Source organism: Diplotaxodon limnothrissa, linkage group LG14 (genome assembly GCF_057381915.1).
Source record: "Diplotaxodon limnothrissa isolate DT_005_m linkage group LG14, D_limnothrissa_male_GT1.1, whole genome shotgun sequence".
Lineage (NCBI taxonomy): Eukaryota > Metazoa > Chordata > Actinopteri > Cichliformes > Cichlidae > Diplotaxodon > Diplotaxodon limnothrissa.
This window is the reverse complement of record NC_140609.1, coordinates 10,650,581-10,673,112: the sequence shown is the minus strand read 5'-3', so window position 1 is coordinate 10,673,112 and position 22,532 is coordinate 10,650,581. Positions and strand designations below refer to the sequence as shown.

Genomic DNA, 22,532 nt, shown 5'->3' with positions numbered 1-22,532 from the left:
CACAGCGTGCAATTGTAGGGGGTTGAACTCATTTTGTAAGACCTGAAACCAAATTTTTTAACTAATTAATTAATAAAGTAATTTAATGCTGTGTGGGGAAGGGTGAATTTTTAATTTTTTTAAGAGAAGTAATAAACTTTTTCGATTTAAAATTTAATAATGCACAAAAAACTTCATGCACAGTGTTGTGTAATACTGCCTCTGTGTGCACAATTTTACATTGAATATTTCAGTAACAGTGGTTATACAATTGGATAATGCACAGGGGAGAGAGTCTATTAAATTAAAGTATGCGCACTCAGTTATCAGCACTGTTTATATAATCTGCAAAGCTGTTTCTATCAACTTCACTGCTGTGGTTTTTTTTAGAAAGTTCCATTTCTTTTTTACGATGCTAATTTCTGTTAAAATAGCTGCCCTAACCCACACTGTGAATTTTTAATCATATGTCAAAACCACCAATTATCTAACATTTACATAATAATTATATTATGAGTACCAATTTGGCAGTCTGAGAACTGAGTTTTTATCAGTCACATGGCATCAGTCAGGATGGTTTTCCTCTCAACAGGAAAACACAAAATGTGGATTTGTCAGCGCTACAGCAAAAAGTAGATTTTAATATATGTTGATGTTAACAACTGCATTCAGTAAAAAAGTTCGGGTTCAGTAACAGGCTGCGCTTTAATGTGATCGAGAAAATGACATTAAAGCGTAACTCTAAACGAGCATCATGTCCATTCGTGTGGTTGTCTTTTTCATCTCGTTTTCTTTTCCCACCTCCTCGTGGTTACTTCACAGTAGGCGACAAGCAGTAATGAGGAAGGAGAGGAAACAAGTGCAGTACAAGGAAACAAGATGCAAGCATTCAGTCAGCCAGGGCAGTTTATTGCTTCACTGCAAGCAATTTGTCTGTGTGTCCATAGCTTGCACTAATGTGGAGGAGCTGTAGACGATTAACGTCTAGAGCAGCAGATTGTGTGGTTCAAAAACAGCACCAGAAGGTTTTGATTATTAGCGTTGAGGAATAGTAAACTACACAGGATTAAACTAGTACTTTACTACCTGTTTGATTGAATACCCGCCCCACCTGGACTAGTTCCTGGATGTAACCAATAGGACATCATCTGCAGGGTCTAGGACTGTGGTCAGTACTTTGTTAGGGTGATGTTGAAATGTGTGTGACCATGTTTGAACAGGAGACTGGCATTATAAGTTCAGGTTGTAGAGTGTATGTTAATTAGTGTTGAGCAGAGATGGGCAGTAACGCGTTATTTGTAACGCGTTACTGTAATCCGATTACTTTTTTCAAGTAACGAGTAAAGTAAGGGATTACTATTGCAAAAACGGTAATTAGATTACCTTTACTTTCCCGTAGGAACGCTGCGTTACTGCGTTACTAAAACCGTGATTTTTTTGCGAGAATGTCTCACGACAGTGACGTAAGCAAGTGCGCCGTTGGTGACAACAGCTGTGTGCAGATCAACAATGGATCACATATCGATTGTGGGAGAGAGTATGAGCGTGCAGCGTTTAAAGCGTGGAAGTACTGACCTTACTTTGAGTTTGATTCCATAAAAGGGACAAAAACATTAGTGTCCGCTGTGCGTGGGAAGAAAACTTCTTTTTACAGCGAAACAAACCCCTAAACTTCCAAGCAAGCACCGAGTAGCTACGACGTAATGGGAAACTCACAGAACTGCCATATCCTTCCACTGACCGCAGCACACCTGCACCAGGGTAAACCTCCGCCTACCCAACTCCTGCTTTACAGGTGAAAATAGAGCAACAGGACCGCTGAGTCTTTGACTTTATTTATTTTCTGCTGTGTTTTACTTGCATCTATTTGAAAGACTGAGTGTAAACACACAAAATATTTTATTTTATGTGCTGGAATGTGCAGAAAATAGGTTTAAATGTTAAACTAATTTCTTCCAGTCAGAGAATGTTGCATATAATTAAATTTTTGCTTGATGCATAAAGTTAAAAGATTAAAACTAATAAAACAAGTTAAAAAGAGACTTTTCCATTTGATTACATTTTGTATGATGGATTATGCAGAAAAAGTAGAATTGGGCTGAAAGATCTATCGCTTTATCACCTATTCAGGTTGTAAATCGTGTTTTTAAAAAGTAACTAAGTAACTAAGTAATTAATTACTTTTGAAAATAAGTAATCAGTAAAGTAACGGGATTACTTTTTGGGGGAGGTAATCAGTAATTAGTTACTGATTACTTTTTTCAAGTAACTTGACCAACACTGGTGCTGAGTAACAAATCAAGTAAAATATTAGAGTTTCCCTCAACAAAACTGGAGCACAGAGTTCATGGATTTTAGTATAATTAACCACACTGAAAGTCAGGTTTATTTGTCAGATAACTGCATAAAAAATGCATCAAAAGCAACCAACACCAGAGACATGAAACAGAGATCCAGTGTAGTAGCTGAAAACCAAGCCAAGTGTTGCCCAGCAGACAGCTAGAGGCTACAGCTGCAGCGTCTATATTCTCCTGTCATTGGACATGACCACACCCTTTTCTCCCTACTATAATTAGAAGGTTAAAAGAAAAACATCACAGTCTCTACAATCACTATAAAGGAGAAAAATGGCAGCAGAGACCAAAGGGTTTTTTGTTGTGGGTAACAAGCATGTTTATTTCTGCTGTAATTTTTTTTGGCATATTAATGTGGGAGCCTATGAATGCAGATTCACTTTTCAAGCCAGCGTCAAGTGGACAGCTTTTGGCAGGTGTGCAGCTTCAGTTTTGTGCGCCCAAGAGTTGCCAGTTGGTGAATGGTAGTTTACAAAGCTTTCAAAACAGTTTCATCAATACTAATGTGATTGTGGTCAGAAAGAAATGGTACTTTCATGGGAAATTGATTAGCGAGTGAACTATAGGTCTTTTATTTAACTGCATGAAAGCACTTTGAGGAGCAGGCACAGACATGTCATATGCTCTCAAAAGGATCAGTTCTTTTGGGTGTCACACGTGAACAACGATGTTGCACTGTCACGACACACTTGCATGCACACGTACAGAGAACGGCCATTTATTAGGTACACCTTTTGAACTGCTTTTTAACCCAAATGCATTGAGTTGCCACTGATTGGTTGATTAATCTCGATTTCTGTTGCAACATTCAGATGGCAGAGTCAGCATTTAATCCAAACAATGTGAAAGAATGGATCCACCCTGCCTTGTATCAACACCTCAGGCTGGTAGTGGTGGTGTCATGGTGCAGTTGATATTTCCTTGGCACATTTTGGGGCCTTGGTACCAACTGATCATTGCTACCTCAGTACCTTTACTGAGTGTGTCCCTCCCTTTATGGCAGTGTAACCATCATCTGATTGCTACTTCCAGGACATATAGAACCACAAAGATCAAAACTTATACAGTATATAAGCTTATGATGGTGTTAACATATAAGCTGCATGCACACAGCTCCACACTGTCACATCCTTCATGGTTTGTTTTGAGAGGCTAATGGACTGAAACGATTTATATTTTATGCATTTGAATATGACTCTGTCTGTTCTGTACCCCTTGTTCCCTCTGGCTTCTAGCTAGCTTTGGAAAGGGGCAGTTCATAGAACTTTCTTTGATTACAGAAAAATGTATCTGAATGAGCATAGCGAGCTTTTGAATTGCTTCTTTTAATTAGAACACTGAAAACTCTTGAAACAAAACTGGAGGAACACTTTAGAGTGACGCAATAGGAAGATAGCTGTCAAAGCGAGTCAGTAAACACAGTGAGTTATCTTGGTTCCACACAAAGGGAAGGAACATCAGTAGGGATTAAAGCTGCGTGTACAAACCTTCAACAAATCTGACATCCAGCTCCCGCTGTGAAGCAGACTAGGGTGACTGCACCAACACTTTTGTGCTTCACCCGGGGTCACCTGCCAAAGACAGCCTCACTCCACTGCTTCACTAAGCTACTCTCTTGTAGCTCAACACAATCCAAAGTGGTGTGCGCAGCCAAGGCTTGGCGAGTTGCCGGAATTTGCATGTGAGGCGCATTCACTGTCGGCTTGCATTACAGCTGATATCCATTCTCATTACATTTATTCATTAGGAAGACGCTCGGCTCCCTTCGCTCCCGTGCAAGATGTCTTAGCTTGAGCTTACTTGGTGTAATGCGCTGACAGCATGCAACAAGAAGTAAACAAGAGGATACCGGTGTCCCTTCTTATCCACAGGAATAACATACTGTTAAAGGAGATGTATTCATCAGAGAAAAAGGGTGGTAAAGAAAGTGAAGGCTTCAGGAGGCTGTACAAGGGGGTGTGTGGGAGGAGAAGAGAAAAAATGGTCGTTCACTTTGGTTTTTACTCCAAGACATTGGAATTAGTAGAGGCCTTAGGTGTCTGCTTAACTTAACAGTCTTTGTTAGTCAGTGGTATCAAACATAGCAGTGCTGAACTATATTAAAACATAACCAGCTTGGCTTATTATTTCAGCACAACTGTTTGTGTAAACCTTACTCAAACCACCTTTGACTTCCATACACCCCCGCCTACTCACTGGATTGCATAATTGCTGTGATTTGTTTGCTTTCCCTATCTACAAAACTCCACACTTCATTTTGCCTAATAGGATTACATATCATGAAATGGAAAAAAGTTGCATCCATTTGTTTCCCCTCGTAATGAAGAACCGGGTCTTGCTATTTCTCACCTAACCTGTTTTTGTTCTCGCTGCAGGTGTTATGTTGATGACAAAGTCTCCAAGGTGGCTTGGCTCAATAGATCCAACATCATCTTTGCCGGCCAGGACAAGTGGTCCCTGGACCCCAGAGTAGATCTGGTCACTAAAGGACAGCTGGAGTACAGCCTGCGCATACAAAAGGTAATGTTGACAATAGAGATTTAAAAGCTGAACTGAATTATTGTGCAAAACTGATTCAACCAGAGCTGAGTTGGGTTGTCATTTGCATTTAGATGTGGAAGAGAATTTCTTTTTTTTTAGTTTCAGGGATGTTATTCAACAAGTCATGAAACACAACCTTATTACACACACACTTTGACTTAAATTTATTCTTTTTTTAGCAGCAGATGTTGTTAAATATTAATCTATTCATTTATTCATTTATTTATGCAGCAGGTTCAGTCAGAGGGACTTTTTTTAAACTACATTCTTAATTTTTGATTTTTCACTGTCTGCATGCTTTTACAAGTATAAACATAAGCAGTGACGGGATGGGAAGACAGGAGTGTTTTCACATCCCCTTCAAAAAAAATCTTTCCTAGCATAAATTAGCGCTGAAGAAGTAGTTTGACATATCGGAAAACTTGGTTGCCAGCTAAATATGAAATTGGAGCCGGAATTCATTTTATTTTAGCATAAAACAAAGACAGAGTAAAGGGGCTAAGCATTAAAAATCTACTTATTCCATCAACTTATTCATCTCTATATTGGAGATACTTTCAAATAGAAATATTTATTTAAAACTTACCTTATTACTGTCAGCATGACAGAAGGGCAGAACATAACATGTAGTGTATATAGTCTCAAATGTAAAATTTGGAAAGGCTATAGAGAGCAAGCAAAGCAAAGCTACATACAACTGCAGAGGTTATACAAAGTGCAAGACTTGGCATAAGTGACGGGCATTTGCATTCTGAGTCCCGAGTGTGGTTCGCTTTAGGCAACGAAAGCAATGTTGTTTGAATGACAATGAGGTAAACACATCCTGCCCTGTTCTTCAAGTCGCTTAGCCAAGACAACAATGGTGTGCATAACCATGGACACATCAAAATCACAATTTTTTTTTTATGATGAGATTGCATTATAATAGGATAAAACACATTTTGTTGATTTACTCAGGAAATCAACATTTTGGACTTTGCCAAGTCCATTAATTCACAACATTTCCTCATTATGTTAATGGAAAACATAACCTAGGCTCCAATACATTTATTTCCAAACATATTTGCTGTTTTGCATTCCTAATATCTAAAAGTAATTTGCATGAGACAGAGTTGCTCTGCTATTTTATGGGGACATGGATAGGGGTGACTGGCGGTGTGGCCATAAATCTGACATTTTTAGAATCTGAAGGGAGAAAAAAGCACACATTAAACTACAATAAAGTTCATATGCCTTCCCCGCAACAATTTCAGCTGAGAATAAAACTGATGGTCTGTCAATTTTTTCAGTTTCTTAATGCCAGCATTTTGTACTTCATTCAAAACAAACAACAAAAAAACCAACTATTATTTAGTCATTTCAATATCACAACTGTTTGTAAGTGCTTTCCTCGATCCATTTCTTTAATGGGGCTTACAAACACTATTTCCTGTCCTGCTTTAATGATTCTACTTTCAAGTCACCTAACAGCATTGACATTTAATATGTAATATAATATATAAAATGTAATGTAATAAGTAAGTGAAATAGTCATGGTAACCACATTTAAACAGACTTAAAGTATGAATAAGCCGAAACAAAGTACTTCAGAGTTTGCAATGACAAAGCAAAAATGATATTTAAGAGGCAGAAAAATATTCAGTGAAGGGATCGTTCAGGAACCTTTTCTACTTTCACTAAAAGCAACAATATATATAAACAAAATATATGAAAAATGAAATGAATAAAAGTAATCTCATAGTTATGTAACAAATATTTGTTTGGTTTTTATTGGTTTGATGAGAAAATTCTGATAGTGGTTAATCAGTGTGCAGTTCTTGGTCTTTCATAAATACTTTCTTTGAGTGAAGTGTAATTCAGATTAAAGAGGATGTCAGTTTAAAATGACTCAGCATTTTTGTGACATGGGAAGTGACTTGCTTTTTTGTTTTTAGGAGAAATTACAAAAGTCAACAATAACAATCACCACATGCAAAATCTCTCAATCCCTAATTCCCATCCAAACTTAAATCCGGGGCTGCCCCTGATTTAAGTTTGGATGGGATTGAGGGAATTTGGAGTAAGGATTAGTCAGACACACAGACTGCTCCACAATTACAGTAGCAGGATAAGGAAGGAGGGAACTCAAGCATTGTGGGGAACAGCAAAATACAACAAAAATACCAGTCATACATCATGGTTTCTCACTCTCAGGGCTAATATATGCTCAGATAGCTATTTATCTTGGTAATCTCTTTTCATTTGAATCTTGCTGTATTGTCATAAAGTCTGTATCAGGCTGTGTGCATGCCTGTGAACTCTCTCTACATGATCAGGAGTTGAGCAACTAAAACAGGTCCGTCTTAGGCCCCTGAAGGTTCTTATCGATATGAAATATTATGTGTCATGAAGCAGGCAGGATTGAGGACCCAGAATGCAGACTCTTAGTGGCAGGACTAACTCAAAACACAGCTTTATTGCTGATTACAAAATACATGAAAGCAAACTGGAAGAAACTAGGAACTAAACAGGCAGGTTTAGTTCCTTAACCTGCAAGAATGAGGTAGATCGGGGCAGACGCAGACATACACACAAGGTCAAACAAAGGAACAAACCACATGGGGGAACATAATCTAACTAACGAGACAGGGGAAGCACAGCTGAACATGACACACACCAGACAAGAGACTGTCAAACTAAAACAGGAAGTATGAGACAGATGAAACACTGGGAAAAAAGTGAGGAGAGAGAGGACAAGAGAGCAAGGAACGAGACGGACACACAGAGACATGACCAGGGAAACAGGCAGATAAACATGAAGACTAGACTGACCTGACAGAGGACACACAGAGGCAAGACCAAGACAAACAGGACACGCAGGCGAGACCAGGGCATGAAAAGGAACCTAATAACTAACTAGACAATCTGAACTACAAATACAGAAATGCAACTAGGAAACAATTCACACAGAGAAAACAAGTATGAATAAACAAGACTCAAACAACCAAAAACACAAAACACTGACTCAACATCCCAGGTACCCTAACAATTATGACAGCATCAAGTTGCCTAGTAACTGCCTACAAGCATTCTTGCACATAAGACCTTTTTAAGAATCTCCTCATTTTAATTTCACAACAGTAACATCTAATTTTGTAAATATTTAATTTACTACATTTTGATGTCTCCTAGTTATGATGTTTAGAACATCATCATTTGATATCATTTGACACTCTTTTTTTTTTTTTTGCCTGTCCCGTTTGGTTCTTTTGCCATCAGAATTATTGTCTAAAGGCAAAGAAAGATGCCCAACAGATTTACTTTACCAAATGGACCATCCCAGCCTTGCCGTAATGGTCTATTTGATTCACCTTTTATTGTTTATTTTATTTATTTTTTATTTTCACTTGCTAGATATGGGACAGACTTGAATCAGGAAAAGAAAAGGGAGAAAGGAAGAGGGGGAAAAAACAGCGGAGAAGAGACAAAAAAAATACATATATCAATCACCTGGATCACCTGTTGAGAAAGAAAAAAGAAAACAAGCAGAAGAAAACGAGAGCAATACAATAAACAACATCACGATGATATATGGGAATATAACTGTAAATACTAAATATTAAACATTATTGTGCAGCACGTAATATCGACAGCGCACAGTGTGCTTTGAGGTAGGAGCCAAAAAGGGTGTCGTTTGTGTGTGTGAGCACCCGTGTGTGCACCTGTGAGCATGAGCGGGCTTGTTTTTAAAAGGTTCCTTCATGTAATGATCCGCTAGAGGGTGTGGGGGGGCCACAGCCCCGTCCTCCAGGGCATGAAGCATTTGACACATTAACGTATGACTAAGTTTACTGTTGTTAGTGGGTATATTGTACATTTAATGTCAGATAAAGAACAATATAAATATACTTAGGGAAATGGGATTTCTAGCATGCATTTTTTCAGGTGCATGGTATCGACATGTACTGTGTAGCTAAACCACGGTGTACATAAACTGCAATCAGAGCAAGATAAATTAAAGCTTTAATCTTTAAATATATGGGTGCATATTCAGTTGAAAACAGTCATGCCAACATTACCAACATTTCATTGTCCGCTCAGTGGGGGTGGACAGTGTCTGGCCAATAAACGTAGCAGTACACTTATATTTTTTAGAAAATGGACAACTGTAGTTTAAACATTCAAACATGTTAACATACAACAATCCAATATTTATCTGTTCATTTAAATTAACATCTACCACCCACGTTTCTTTTTTGCTTTTGGCTTAATGTATTTACTGTATGCGTTTGCTACTAGGAAAAAGATATCATCTATTTAAAATGTACACATTCTCCCAGTAGCATTGTCGCAACCAATTAAATGTTGTTTTACACTAATAACTAATATTCTGTTTTAATGTGTTAGGTGGATGTGTATGATGAAGGCTCGTACACCTGTTCCATACAGACTAAGCAGCAGCCCAAGACCTCACAGGTCTACCTCATTGTACAAGGTAAGCTACAAGCTCCTGCTGCAAGGCAGAACGTGAACATATCGAATGAAGTCTTTGTCAAAGAGTTCACAAGCAGCATACACAAATGTTAATGCAAAAAGTCATTTCTATTGCATTTGTTTTGTATGGTGTCTGGAAAGGAAATTACAGGAATACATTTCGTGAGAAACAGCATGCCTTGTTTTACTTCAGCTGAGTCTTAAGTGCACTTAAAAATCTTAAGCAGTTTTTCACTTCAAAGAATGTGAAGTTGTCTCTCTTTAATTGGGACAGCTGCAAAGATGAGAGCAGGAGGTAATCAGGAAGAGTGAGAAACGGTGATATTTTTCCCTATTAAATCTAGGTTTTTTTGAAGTTTTTCTGTGGGTACGAGGCTTTTGGCTCATGAGATTACAGTAGAAACAATTCTGTGAACTCATCAACTTTTTCTAGCTGAGAGGCCTGATGAAAAGGTATCAGCCTCAATGCACAGTCATGTTAAGCTGTTCATTACTCCCCTTTTTAACTGGAATTGTGAATGGTCCCTGTAGGCGCTGGGAAGCTATATCTGCTGATAGTCAGACCCATACATACATTTCTTAACTAATTTTGGATTTGTGGCTTAAAACTTGACTAATTATCTCAACATGGAACATCTTAGTTCAATTACATGGCACATACTACTTAGATATCAGGAAATGGCTGTGGTGCTTAAAACAAATTAATAACGGCCTTGGATGTGCCAAAATGTCTGAAAATGAAATACCAGATAAAGCAGGAGTAAATTTTGTGCTCCCAGATCACACCACAATCGATTTTTAGGTCAAAGAAACAAGTTGAAACTGAAATGCAGACTTTCAGCTTTACTTCAAGGTGTTTGATAAAAGTATTGCCTTTTGTGTTTAGAAATTGAATTGAAGTCATTTTTATTTATAGTCCTATAAGTTATAGGACAAACTAATATAGCTTCAAATAGAAATATTGTTATTTGGATGAAAATCTGTTGTAGTCAGAGACTGTGTGAAGTTTAAAACCCATGGGTATCACCAGCTGCTGTGCTTCCTCCTTTGTTATGCTCTGCCAGGCCTTTACTGCAGCCACTTTCAGTTGTTCCTTATTTGTGGGTCTCTCTGCATTCAGTTTTGTATTTACTAACTGTAAGGTATTCTCTGTTGAGTTAAAATCAGGTGTGACTGACTTGCCCATTGAAGACTATCACATTTCTCTTCCTCATGAAACTCTTGTGTTGCTTTTGCAATCATTTTTGAATTATTTGGCTGAAAGTGGGCAGCATTGTACAATCTGTCAGGAGTCACAACATCAATGAACACTAGTGGCCCAGTTCTACTACACTCTTTGCATGACCAAAGAGTGTAATCAGTGGTTTGCATGTTGTTGTAAACCCTCATTGTTTCCATTCATGAAGGTGTCTCTTGATTGTAGACCTTGACCTTGATACACCTACTTCCTGTATATATCCTCACTTGGATTGTTTTAGGAAGCTATTTTTCTTAAGCATTGAAATAATTTTGTCATCATGCACTTGAACTGGCCAGTGCATTCATTCTCTTTAAGAATGCAGATTCTTGATTTGGCCACTCCTAAAGTTTGTGTTATTTCTCTGATGGGTTTACTTTGATGTCCTAACTCGCTTGTACTAACATGTCTTTGGGCGTCATATTTAAAATTACAGTGAAAAGCGGTAAATGATATTTCGTCTGCACTAGCTCTGTTATTGTCATACAGTACCAGCAAACCTCTGATAAGACAGAATATTAGCTTACGTCACATCAAAATACTGATTTTCTTTCTAAAGTTACCACTTAACGCTCGAATTCAGGTATTTATTATGATTTTCTTTGTCTTATTATGCCCTTAAGCATTTGCAACATAATTTCTCTGCCTGTAGTTTTTCCTGCCTATTTATATCTACACACTGTCTCAGAAAAGCAAATCACAGCCAGGAAATAATCTTGGCGATAACAGTCTCATTAAAACATTTATTCTGATGTTCACACTTGGCTGTTATACAGCAGCTGCACACTTTTTCAGGGTAACGGTTGGCCTTTTCAAGCCTTGTTCAAATCCCTAAGTTGTTTTTCTTTTATGAATCGCTTATAAAACAATAAGAGCAATACAAACACGCAGTTGTGCATCAAGGACAAAAAGGAGAGTTTATTATCGATCAAAATGCCAAGTCTCTCAGTTTGGCTTTTTCAAAGCCACAGCTGGTTGACAGAATTTTCTTGTTTAAAGAGTCTATTTTATACATGCATGCAGAATGAGTTCTCACAATTGGATTTCCTATGGTGTCTTTGTTTCCTTGCATGAATGTGGGGGTTGAATTTTTGCATGCTTTTTCATCAAGCTGTGAATGTCTGAGCTTCTCAACTGTCCGTCACCCAAAAAGTGACAGTAAATGTTGATGGAGTGTTGTATACAGCATGTACTTGGATACATTTAATGTTGTAGCTCAATCCATTTCACCAGTGCTGGAGTTTTTTAACTGCCCTCTCCATTTTGAACCTCCTTACTGTGAGATGTGAAACCCAACCGCAGATAACTGCTACAGGCTGTCAGTGGATGAAATGCATCACAGTGCAATTTCACCACACACAATAGTCTACTGAAGAACTTATCATCCAGCTATGAACTGAAGATATCATCCATTAACAGCATTTTTAAAGGTCAATATCTGAATTGATGTTGCTCTTCTGGGATCCATGGCAGCAAATTGCCTCTCCTTCCCAGAATCCATCGTGTCCGATTATTCACTGCTTGATCATTGGAACGTCCTGTGCCGGCTTCCAGAGTTTCTGACGGCGGTCTCATTCATCACAGCTAATGCGACGGTTATGGCCAAACATTGATTCTGTTGCTTTCATTACCTGCTATTTTGTCCTTTGCTCTGCCTCTCAAAGTCCCATTCAGTGTTGATGCCATTGTTATGCTCATCTATTGTATTTCCCTGCTGTGTGGGTGTAATCTTCTCCTTTAAGTTCACTTCAGCATCTTTCATCTAAATTGCCTTGCAGTGCTGAAGGCGTAGGTTTCTGGCAATTACAGTGAATGTGTTACTGTGAACAAATACTGGGACTTTTTATTTACTTTGAAATTTTGATCAAATAATGAACGGAGATGTGCTCAAACAAGTGAATGCAGCATACAGGTTAACTAGGTGTACGTTTGATTCTGATTTGCAAATATCCGACTGTTCAGCTTTTACTAGTTTTATCCACTCTTTTTGTACTCTAACTATAGTTGTTTACTAAGAGGACAGGACAATGTCTCTTTGTTTGTGGTACTATAATGACATTACAAGCAGCAACCTACAGCAACCCCCACAAAACCCAATCAGCTCTGCGGGATAATAATTCACCCCACCTTCATCTTTTAATGGGTATGAAAATGTTCCAAGCTTCAAACATTGCCCCTGGTTACAGACCCAAGAGCAGGTTCACATAACCAAAGCTGACAATTTTCTGCTAGCAGGGACAGGGTCGTAATTGGAAAACAAATGATCAGACAAAGTAAATTTGCCGTGGATGGAAAAGTGGCAGACTCGCGGGGCTCAGACGAGCGATACCAGGAAGCAGGGTCACTGCACATGACAAGAATCGTAATATAAGGGCGGGCTTTTCACCCCAATCCAATTAGATTTTTATGAAACACAGAATTTGGTTGATCGGCCAGTCTAAGACAGTGCTTTTATGAATTGAAGGTTTAATGGCTCCTTAAGCTACTTAAAAGAGTGTGTATGTGATTGATTGTAGATTTGCAGTGTTATTTGATCTCCTGCTAGATGTGTAAGTTTGCTCATTTAGAAGAAATCGAACAGTCTCTAATATTTTAGAGAGAGAGGATATCAACAAAAATCCAGAAAAAAAATCACATTAGATAAAAGTTATGAACTGATTTGCATGTCATTGAGTGAAATAAGCATTTGATGCCCCGTCTTCCACTCCAACCTCTCCACCATCATGGGCAAGACCAAAGAGCTATCAAAGACTGCCAGGGACAAGATTGTAGACCTGCACAAGGTTGGAATGGGTTACAAGACCATCACAAGAACACTGTTCCTACAGTCAAGCACAGAGGTGGAAACATGATGCTTTAGAGATGTTTTTCTGCTAAGGGCAGGATGAGTTCACTGCATTGAGGGACCATGTATCATAAGATCTTAGACAAGGACATCTTTCTCTAGACCAGAACACTAAAGATATGTTATGGATGGGCTTTCTAGCTTGACAATGACCCACAACATTACAGCAAGGCACAAAAGGAGTGGCTAAAAAAGAAACACATGAAGGTCATGGAGTGCCCTCCAAGGTCAATCGCATAGAAAATCTGTGGACTGAGCTGAAGCTTTAAATTGCCAAACAGAAGCCAAGAAATATGAAAGATTTACAGAGTTTCTGTAAAGATGAGAGTGGACCAAAATCCCTCCTGAGATGTGAGCAAACGAGGTGGCCAACTACAAGAAACATCCTACTGTGTTTGCCAACAAGTTGTGTTTTTCTAGGTGATATATATTATATTTTATTCAATGACATGCAAATCAATTCATAACTTTTACGTGTTTTCCTTGGGGTTTTTTGTCTGTATCCATTAAAATTAAGATATTTAATTATTTCTCTCACTGTACAAATGCAGATTAATATTAGATTCAGAATATCTTACATTTCATATAAAATCCTACCTGATTCACTTTCTCATAGCCTGTGGAGAGGTTTTATCTAATCATGTACACTTGACAGACTTTGAACTTGAACCTTATATAACTAATATTAAATTACATCTGCTCTGCGCTGCTGGGGTTTTTTGGAGTGTGCATAGAGTTCAAGCGAAATTCTCCACCACTTCAACAACTAAGAAAAAGTACACTTTAGATGTATATAGATCTAATAGCAATCCCTGAGGGAAAACAGTTTCTAGGGTTTTTTAAAGATGAAATCCACAATGTAAAAAAAAAAACCCTGTCCGAAGCCCATAGAAACTGCTTACTTCATTAATAATACCAATTAATAACTAAAGGATGGAAGGAGGCAGTATATTTTCTCTGATGGCAAATATTTGACATTCTAAAAAGTTTCACAACTTTTTCCTTTAACACTGTCATAACAAATAATCTAAGGTTTTCTTCAATCTTACAGGAATAAGGGAAATTTGGGATATTGAGTGACCCTCAGATGCTGCCCTCATAATTTCCTTTTTTTTACCATTTCTGTTGGTATTTTGAATTTTTACTCAGTCAGCTTATTTACGCACAAGGTGTCCTTGGGTTAAGTGAATGTGATCTCAACTCATCATTTTGTGAATCAGCAGGGTTGCTTCAAACTATGACCCTAACCAAGAGTGTATTGATTTTAGAGCTTAAAGCTAACTAAGCATATTTGCAGTAGAATTAAGGGCCGAACCCTATCCAGCAAGTAATAAATAAAAACCAGGGTCAACAAGGAAACAACCCCCATATGGGGTTTTTAACATTTGAAAAATGTGGTCATTATTTCTCAGTGGCCAAAGTACCCATGACTGGAACGTCAGAGCACCAATGTTAAAGGACACCTTGCATGTAATGGGGAATCAGGAAGCACCTGACATAATGCTTCTGACTTGCTCAACATCACTTTCCCTGATACCATTAAACAACTTAAATGACAGTGAACAGCTAGCAGTGGAACAAAATAAGATGAGAGCAAAAGGGTGAGATAGTGAGCAGACACAACACAGTTGTAAAGGATAATCAAACAGCATACGTCATGTTCAAATAAATATGTGATATGATTAAAAAAAGAGGTATTTTGTTTGTAAATACAATATATATGAACATTCTTTTAAAAAACATTTTTTCCTAACTTCCCCAGTGTTGTTGAACGTTGTAGTTCATATAGCAGTGGGTACAATAGAGAGGAATCAGGAAAGTAAAATCAGAAGTGTTGTCTCTGTGATTGATGGAGCATGTGCCGTATTTTTTTCTGAATAGCCCCTTTAAAAAATAAGCAGGTACTACCTGCAATTTATTTTTCTAGTTCTTGCCATGGATAGTGTCTGTTCCTTTGTGGCAGAATAAAGAGGCAGGATTGGTACAAACAGAGACAAATCAGTGATCAAGGGCATTTATGGCTACAGCTTTTTAGACTTTGGAAAATAAACAGCATCAGTATTGTATGCCTACAGTGCTGTAAAAAGGATTTTCTCCGTTCCTGATTTCTTAATTTTGGCATATTTGTCACACTTAAATGTTTCACATTGTCAAACAAATTTTAACCCTTTCATGGATGAATTATGACAACCTCAATCAGGATTTTCTTTCATCATTTTTATTCATTTTTAAGCATGAAAAGATGAATAAATATACTTGAGAAAAAAATACTGATTGATGTTGTCATAATTCATGGATGAAAGGGTTAAATAACAATAATTACAATGAAACATGTCATACATATATAGTAACATTAAACGACCAGTGGGTGGCAGGGTATGGAGTGACACATCAGTGTCCAGTGTAGTGGTTTATGTGCAAGTATACCATCAACACTGACACAAATACAAGAAAACAGCCTTTGAATAACTGTCCACTGTAGTGACCAATATGCGTGAAAGGGTTAATACTAGACAAATGTAACCTGAGTAAATACAAAATGTGTTTTTAGGACACTGATTTAATTTACTAAGGAAAAACGTTTCCAAACCTTATGTGAAAAAGTGATAGTAGTTCTTTAAACTGGACATTTGCTTGTCTGTTGCTATTGGATGGGCTGTATTAAAAGTTTGGATGAACATTTTCAGAGATGATTTGGGATTGTGACATCCGAAACCCTTGACTGTTTGATCTGATGTGACCAAAGTGTGGCTATTTTTTTTTTATAGCACATGTACTGTTATTGTTAGCAAGCATTTAGTCCAAAAGAACCGCCTCAAAAAGCTCTGGGCCTAAATCTCACTACTACATTATTTTCAGCAATTAAACCAGATCTTCTGTGAATCAAAAAAAGAACGAGGTGCAGTGCAAAGTACAATTAATATTTGAGAAAGTACCACATAAAAAGAGACATAAACCTAAATATAGCCCATGCCAGTAATTTTCTTGTAGCCTTTTATGCAACCAGATCTACAGCAGCACTGTTTTAGCAAATTCAGCAACTCTTACTATGCTATGCTAATGTATTTCATAAAATGCAGAGGCCAGGGAGTGATTCATTCATCTCATGAGGTCGTCTTGTAATACTCGTTCCACACGGCTGGAACTTTTATTTTATTTAGTCGGCACTGCAACCGAGTCCTCCAGCAGCTGCTGACCCCACAATCAGAAATGTTCAAGCTTGTTGAACTCTGATGTCCACTTGTGTATCCAACATTTGACGTGCTGTTTCAACAGTTAGACAAATAATGGTGTCCACAGCCAGCATGTGGTTCAGCTTTCAGTGCTCAGTGCTTCAGATCATTGGCGTAATCACTAACCACAAGTAGATCGAAAGTCATTCCGTTGGCTTGTGCATCCCACACTAAATGAGGCATAACAGCTGGACTGACTTTGACTTGCTCTTTTCTAATGTTAGTGATTATGCAATAAATCCATGTGTGTCTACGTGCATGCTGGGGTGTCTTGGATGTTTCCCATATTCCTTCAAGTCTGTCAATATTATTGATCCTGTGTTAGTCTCCAGCTGCTCTTTTGGTTCCTTATTTTTGTTTTCTTCTGTTCTTCTTCTTTTTTTATCTTTCCTTTCTCTAGTCATGATCGTGCTTAATCAGCTGATTTAAATCAGCATTGATCTCATACTGTAGTTTTTGAGCAAGAGTCAGCAGTTTAGAATTTGCATTGACCTTTATAACATAAATCAAGCCATTAATATCTTTTAAAAAAAATATTGTGATTGTTATCCATCTGACAGCAACCAGCTAAGCAATTCACTTAAGACTACAAATTCTGTTCGCTGAACTGCATGTTCTTGCTTAGTTTTCAGTGCAGCTTTGTAAGTGTTATTATTGTTGGGTGTATGACCAAAGCTAGTCTAGCCAGGCAGTCTTAATTATCTCTTCAAGCTACAAGTTATCGCCCAAGCCTTCCTTGCGAGCAGGTATCCCTCCAAGACATATGGCATTATCCCTTCATAAATGTCACAGAGACAGAATGACTATAAAATAGTAGACAAGTTGAATAGTCCTATAAACAGCTGTTCCCTGGCTGCTGTGATTGATTGATTGATTGATTGATTGGTAATTTATTTCAACATGTGAACAATATACAAGTACATTTAGAAAAGAAATGAGAGAAAAAAAAAATACTATACAAATTACATACAAAAAAACATTCTGATTAATTTACATGTTGAAAGGGAGTGGGAAGAAGTATACACTTATTTAATCCCACCCCTGTCCCATAAATTATCAGTGAATATTTAGTCAGCTTCCTTACTGATATAATTTGTAATAAAAATAGTGAACAGATTTCTGATATACTATATACTATAATATCACATCATGAATTTTTTGTTTGTTTGTTTTTAAATAGAGACATTCACTTAATTTAAATATTTTCCTTTTCTTTATAGATCGAGAAGATCATATTTTTATAACTCTTTTTGAACAGTTTTATGTTTGGACATTGCTTTAATTCCATATTCAGTTTGTTCCATAGTTTCACTCCTTGAACAGAAACACAAAAGCCTTTTCTTGTAGTACGTACCTTCATTGTTTTGAAGTTACAAAAACCCCTTAAATTATAACTTCCTTCTTTCAAAAAAAACATACTCTGAATATTACCTGGCAGTTCTTTATTTTTTGCTTTGAATAGAATTTGTGCTGTTTGGAATTTCACTATATCGTCAATTTTCAATATTTCAGACTGCAAAAATAGTGAGTTTGTATGTTCCCTATAACCTGCATTGTGGATGATTCGAATTGCTTTCTTTTGAAGAGTAAAAAGTGAATGTAATGTGGTTTTATAGTTATTGCCCCAGACCTCTGCACAATAGCTTAAGTATGGTGAAACCAGTGAACAGTAGAGAATATGAAGTGATGTTCTGTCGAATACCTGTTTTGCCTTGTTTAGTACTGCAATGCTTCGTGATACTTTGGAATGAATATATCTTACGTGAGCTCTCCAGTTAAGTTTTTCATCTATTATTACCCCCAGAAATTTATTTTCACTGACTCTTTCAATATCAACACCATTTATTTGAATCTTTGCATTTGTATTTAAACTACTATTTCCAAATAACATAAGTTTAGATTTATTCATTGATCTCATTCCACTGAGAAATGGCACATGTTAATGTACTGCAGACACTTGTTCTGGAGCACAGAGAGCTGGCAGAATTAAACAACAACAGGATGGTGTGTGTGTGTGTGTGTGTGTGTGTGTGTGTGTGTGTGGTGGGGGGGGGCACAGAGTTTTATTCACTCTGTGTAAAAACGGAGCTCAAAGAAGACCTTTTTTGGTATCTACCACCATTCCACTCTGGCATGTTGGTTGCTTTAAACTTTATTTTCTATCTAGCAAAAGCTTTGTTTTTAATATTATGAGCCTTAACATTATTACTGACTCTAACTTAGCCACAAGGAACAACCTTTATCCAGCCTGAGGATCACTGACTTCCTGACTAAGATCAACCATCAAATGCTCCCGTCTTCAGCACTTATCCAGCCTTTCTTCCTTTCATGTCTTCCATCTTTGTATCACAATGCCGTGATATTTAAAGAGCTAATCCGCAGAACTCTCCAAAGCCAGCTGTGTCACCCTAAAGAGCACGGTAGCAGGAGAGGACAGAGTGTGCAGACTCATACGTATGTGTGTCTCTGTGTTTGCACATATCTTTTGCTCCGCATTCTGGGCGAGGAGGAGGACTGACCTTTTTACAATTATCATGGGACAATCAGAAGCTTTCGGTGGTGCCTGTGAAGCCATCTACCCACTATCTTCCTCTTCACCACTTCCCATCTCAAGTCCTCTTTGCTCTTTTCTTCTGCCTCTGCACAGCCCTCACACTTATTCATCTCAGACCATCCCTTATCTATGCAGTTACCGGGGTGTTTTGTTACCTCCTCTCTCACTAACCATAGGGTTACACAGAGAGACAAGGGAGATAGAAAGACTGAACTGAAAGAAATTTGATGGTTTAGAGTGGATTAGGTAGTGCATTGCTTTCATTAATTCTAGATATCGGCAGTCTGTCTGGCTCCACTGCTTCAACACCATGATCACACCCACATACACATTATTGCTTGTACTGCCCCCAGCCATGGAGAGCAGACTACAGTCTTTCTACTGGATGATTCTGTCACGGCTGCCGAGGCGAGCCGTGTGGATTTAGAAGGAGGACCCAAGATGCAGGCAGTGGATGAGATACCGGTGGTTTTATTTACAGAGGTGTAGTGGCAAACAAACAGTGGGGCATAACAAACAACTAAAGACACCTAAACTGGGAGAACTAAAAATAACAGACCTGGGAGCATATGACAACGGATGATGAATAGCAGAGAGACGCAGACGAGGAACAGGACACCGTGGAACACAGGGTAACAGACTGACACGGAGTTACACAGACTGACACGGAGGAACACAGACGAACCGGCAACAGGCAGGAGAACACACAGGGCTTAAATACACACACACCAGTAATCAGGGGATGAGAGACAGGAGGGCAACACAGCTGGGAGGAATCTGGGCTGACGGGACAGGGGAAACGTAAACTGATCACACTCACATATGACACGGACCTTCACAATAAAACAGGAAACTCAGATACATGGAACCAGACAAGACATTGAACTAAACAGACAGATTCACAAACAGATGGGGAGACACCATAGACAGACAGATACAGACGCAGACTCAGAGGCAGATCGAAAATAACACAGAACTTAAACAATCATCTAGAAAATGATAACAAACTAAAAGCGCTGGGTCACCGACCCAGGACCATGACAGATTCCTCTTTACCCATCTGAAAAAAAAGAGAAAGAATGAAGCTCTGACTAACTAAAGAAAAACACATCAACAAAATTTCTTCCAGTAAAAGCTCCACAGTGTCTACAGCAACTTCACAAGACAGTGCTACTGCACATCAAGGTCTTTAAAGCCACAAAGGGACACATGAAATATAGCTCTTTAGCACAAATTATATTCTTCTGATGGTATACACCAGGCTTCATAGTATTGAATTCAGTTTCATTTATATAGCACCATTTCACAGTAACAGTTGCCTTAAGGTGCTTTATATTCCAAAGCAAAGACCCTTGAGTGTCAGTGGTGTTAGAGAGAAAACTCCAACAATCAGATGAACCTCTATGAGCAAGCACTTGGCAACTAAAGGAAGGAAGAAATCCCTCTTAACAATGAGAGGCAGGCAAAGGAAGGGACGGCCATCTGTCATGACTAGACTTGGATGTGTGATGTGGGACAAAATTATAAATGGACTAGTACTTATGTAGTGCTTTTACTACTCTGTGTGGGGTATATCAACTGGTCTGCTACCTGAAATGATGCCAAAGGAAAAGTGAAAGAAACAAGAACAAAAAGACCAAAAATAATGACACAAAAACTGTAGATTTGGGTTATAGATGTGCTTTGACATACACAGAGTTCCACCTTACAGTTTGTGGCATATGTTAGTGTAGAACAATAGTAAGTTTACTAGAAATACCAACCAGTGCACTTAACCAGTTGCTATTTTAGCTACATTGTGGTGAGAGATGTGTAGCAAAACCAGTGCTATCTAAAGGTAAAGGCCTTTAACCACCAGAGGCATAAAATTTGCCATAAAATCTGTTCAAATTTTTCATGTGTTAAAAATATTTGTCAGACTTACCTATTCATAATGCAGCTGATCACACTGATGGCGTAATTTCTCTGGATGAATTTGCAACATTTATTTTTATTTATAGCTTGATTTTTTGGATTCGAATAAAAAGATCTGATAAATCAGACCATGCATTTGGTAGCAAGTGCACTCGTAGCTCAAAACGGCACTGAATATATAATGATATAGAGATGGTAAAATAATACTATTTTAGCTCAGACACTTAGACGCTTCTCCGGGTAAATCAGCTCTTTAAAATGGTTTCTCTTATGTGGTCCTAACTCTGCCAACAAGAGCTCAAACAAATATGGAAGTGTTTTTCTCAAAAATGCAACATTTTTGATGTGTATACTTTGGTGTGAAAAAGTGTTTGCTCCTTCTTGAGTTTCTTTTTTTTTGTATTTTTTCACACTTATGTTTAGAATTAGAATAGAATTCAACTTTATTGTCATTGCACATGCACAGGAACAGGGCAACGAAATGCAGTTTGCATCCATCCAGAAGTGCTTTAGTGATATAGATATATTACAATATATATTAGCAATAATATAGATATGTGAGTATATTACAGAAATGGGTCTATTATGTTATAATGTACACGGTATGAGGTATGTTGTGAATATTCTATAACTATAAGTATGTACAGGCTGTAGTGAGTACAAGCTATGTACAGGCTATGAACAGGATATAAATATGAAAAACTATACAGAATATGAAATAAATAACTTTACAGAAATCTGAGATATACAGTTATACAGAAATGGGAACTATGCAAGTTGTAAACAGTTGTAGGATTAAAAATTATCGAATGTACAGATTCAGATCATCCAAAAAATTTAAATATTAGACCAAGATTAAACTAGAAAAAACAACATGCAGTTTCTTAATGAAGCTGTTTATTATTAAGGGCGGGTGGGGGTGTTCTAAACCTACATGGCCCTGCCTGAAAAAGTGATTGAAGTGAGCCTTCCCAGGAGTGACTGACAAAAATTAATGACTAAAGAAATGACTCATCCAAGAGGTCACAAAAGACCCCAGAACAACATCCAAAGAACTGTGGGCCTCACTTGCCTCAGTTAAGGTCAGTGTCAGTGACTCTAACATAAGAAAGAGACTGGGAGAAAAAGTTCCAAGGCTGGTCTCAGTTTTGCCAGAAAACATCTTGATTATCCCCAAGACGTTTGGGAAAATACTCTGTGGACTGACGAGACTAAAGTTGAACTTTCTAGAAGGTGTGTGTCCCATTACACAGCATTTCAGAAAAGGAAACCATGGAAAACAAATGGAACCATGAGTTCTGCTGTCTACCAAAACATCCTGAAGGAGAATGTCCAGCAATCTGTTCATGACCTTAAGCTGAAGTGCTCGTGGGTTCTGCAACAGGACAATGATCCAAAACAC

The 22,532-nt window shown here is 37.9% G+C and overlaps 1 protein-coding gene across 1 annotated transcript in view; it reads left to right on the top strand.

The window, feature by feature from the left end:
• Positions 1-22,532, top strand: part of lsamp (limbic system associated membrane protein) — a 241,421-nt gene that overhangs the window by 160,075 nt on the left and 58,814 nt on the right. Inside the window, exons 2-3 of the mRNA XM_085371524.1 lie at positions 4,709-4,853; positions 9,261-9,348. Of these exons, the coding sequence (XP_085227650.1) occupies positions 4,709-4,853; positions 9,261-9,348 (233 nt within the window). The remainder of the gene's footprint in view (positions 1-4,708; positions 4,854-9,260; positions 9,349-22,532) is intronic.